This window comes from Nipponia nippon, unplaced genomic scaffold, assembly GCF_047370975.1.
Source record: "Nipponia nippon isolate SJK-2023a ecotype South Korea unplaced genomic scaffold, ASM4737097v1 scaffold_6, whole genome shotgun sequence".
Taxonomy (NCBI): domain Eukaryota; kingdom Metazoa; phylum Chordata; class Aves; order Pelecaniformes; family Threskiornithidae; genus Nipponia; species Nipponia nippon.
The window spans coordinates 82,864,014-82,866,708 of NW_028262380.1; the positions used below are offsets into that span (position 1 = coordinate 82,864,014).

The 2,695-nt window shown below is 58.1% G+C and overlaps 1 protein-coding gene across 1 annotated transcript; it reads left to right on the forward strand.

The window, feature by feature from the left end:
* The first annotated feature begins 380 nt into the window (after window positions 1-380).
* LOC148051632 (alveolar macrophage chemotactic factor-like) lies at window positions 381-2,341 on the forward strand. Its single transcript, XM_087735687.1, has 4 exons — window positions 381-498; window positions 668-794; window positions 868-951; window positions 1,173-2,341. Exons 1-4 carry the CDS (start codon window positions 423-425, stop codon window positions 1,189-1,191), a joined length of 306 nt encoding a protein of 101 aa, XP_087591813.1. The 5' UTR covers window positions 381-422; the 3' UTR covers window positions 1,192-2,341.
* The last annotated feature ends 354 nt before the right edge of the window (window positions 2,342-2,695 follow it).

A 2,695-nucleotide genomic window follows, 5' to 3' on the forward strand; every position in this document is an offset into this window, starting at 1 on the left:
CCCCCCCAAAAGAGCCTCAGCTCCTTCCAGAGAATGGGGTGAGTCTCCTCCAGGTCCCGCGCAGAGCCCGAGCGTTCCTCGGGGCTGTGCAGCGCCACGCCTCCCCCTTCCCCGCACCTGAAAGGGTCGCTGTGCTGGGGGCCTCCCGGGACAGGGAGCAGCCCCCCTTCTCTCCCTGCCCCGCTCCTTCAGCACCCGACACCCGCCGGTGGAAAGGGGGCACCGGGGCTTCCAGTCCGGCCCGGCCCGGCCGCCCCACCTGGCCGGAGGCAGGGGAGGGGGGGAGCCCAGCCAGGCACACCCCCCGGCTCCGCTCCGCGCCCGGGAAATTCCCCGACGGCTGCCGGCGGGAGATAAAAGCACCGGCGGACAACGGGCCCGCACAGCCGCCTCCCGCAGCGCCGCCGCCGCCAGCGCTCGCCATGAGCCCGCACCTCCGCCTCCGCCTCCTCCTCCTCCTCCTCCTCCTCCTGGCCGCCGCCGCCGCGCTCTGCCGGGGTAAGCGGCTGCGGGCTGGCCCGGCAGGCTGAGCCGGGGGCAGCCGGCCCCGCAGCCGAGCGGTGCCGGCGCCCCGGGGCCCGGCGGGGCGTCGGGGCGGGTCGGGGGGCCGCGGGGCCCCGGAGCCGAGGCTCAGCCGGCGCCTCTCTCCCTCCCTTCTGCCCGCCAGGTGCGCCGCTGGCCGGGGAGCTGCGCTGCCGCTGCCCGCGGACCGTGTCCGAGGTGATCCCGCCGCGGCGCCTGGCCCGCGTCGAGCTCGTCGCCGAGGGGCCGCACTGCGCCGTGCCCGAGGTCATGTAAGTGCCCGGCCCCGGCCCCGGCCCCGGCCCCGGCCCCGGCCGCGGCCTCACCCCCTGCCTCGCCCCGCAGAGCCACGACGAAGCAGGGCCAGACGGTCTGCCTGAACCCCGCCGCGCCCTGGGTCAAGCTCATCCTCACCAGGATCCTCAACAGGTACCGCCGGCGGCCGGGGGCCGCTGCTTTGGCCCCGCGGGGGGGCCCGGGAAGGAGCGGAGCGGCCGCGGCCCCGGTCCCGGCTGCAGCCGCCGCACAGCGCCCGGCACAGCGCGGGGAGCCCCTCTCGCCTCCCCCGAGCCCCGCGTCCGAGCCAGCCGGCGGCTCGCAGGCGGTGGCAGGCAGTGCTGATCTCGGTCTTCTGGGCTTTTTCCTTTCAGCTCGACGCAGAAGAACTGACGGGGGAAAGGAACTGGCGGAGGGGAGACGGCGCCGAGCCTGAGGCTGCGGGGGCTTTCTTCTCCTGAAATGCCCTGCGTTTGGGCTCGGCCTATTTATTGAGGACTTTATTTAATGTAATGATACCTGATATCGCATTTATTTAAATATTGCAAGTACTATGTAAAATGTATCTTTAATTTGGACCTTGTCTGAAAAGCACAATTCTAAGTGCTGTACAAATTTACTGCCTTGAAAACCTTTCTTTCGGGGTGTTGTGCAGCAGAAAAGATATAGGGAATATCCCGAATTCTGTCATGGGAAAGAATCTGCCTGGGCTCCAGCAGCAGCAAAGCACTGCTGAGGCTTCAGCACCGCACCACAGGCCCTTTGTAAGGGCTTGAGTAACTCACGTACTAACATTTATTCTACGCAGCAGCTCTGCATAGAGAAGGGAACTGCTGCCTCCCAGAACACAACTTGGTTTTGTTTTGCACATCGTACAGCTGTGTCCCCGGAAAAAAAAAGCTTTCCCAGCTGTTGTGGGAAAGCCGTGCAGCCTGCTGTGCCAGAGCCAAAGGTTAACTCTGCACCGCAAGGTCACCAGCAGCTTCCAGCTGCCTTCGCCTGCCAGAAGCCCTGGTTGCAGCACTGCTTACCTTGTGCGTTTGCATTCTGAGGGAGCCGGTGGGTTTTGCTCCTTGCAACCTTAGACATAGGATGTCTTTTTTTGTATGGCATAATGTCATAATTTATATAAAGTTACATGTAAGTGAACGTGCTGTTGTGTTGAAGGATGTTTATTTATTCTAGTACAAATTCCTTTTGGAATTGTGTATGTGCGGTTTCCTCTGCTCTTTGTATGTCTGTCCAACAGAAAATTAAAAAGAAGGGGGATCAAAACCACTTTTAAGTACTAGCATTTAGATGTCATCATGGTGAGACCATGTGGTTTCTATTCATCTGCTCATTTTCCAAAATGTTGAAGAAACCCTCATGGTTATATTTACAGAATTATTGTGTAGAGGTATCATCATACATCCAGAATAACTGTAATAAGTTCCTGTAAATCAAATGGAAGATTTTTTCTAATGTTTTTATTACTATCTATGTTTCCTAATTAAGAAATTTTCCCTTGTTACTTACAGAGTTTTGCTTTTTAAAAAATAAATATTTGGACACGCTTGCCTGCTGTCTGTTTCCATGTGTTAACATAACAGACAGATCTTACAACATCAAATCTTCTTGGTTTGGTTAATGGCTTGTGTAAGCGGTGCCCATCGGTAGGCTTTCACCATTCCAAAACTACAATCCTCGGCATTCCTTTGCCTTAACGGGAATTCTGGACTGAGAGCAGTAGGACTGAGCCTCTTTTCTGTGGTCCCATTTGCAGGGAAAGGGAATTGTTTGGAAAGCTGATGCGAAAAGCACCAGGGCTCCGTTTTCCTCCCTTCCACTTCACTGCAGTCACCTAGACGTTGAAAACCGGGCTAGAGATGATAGGATGCGAAGCAATAAAACAATA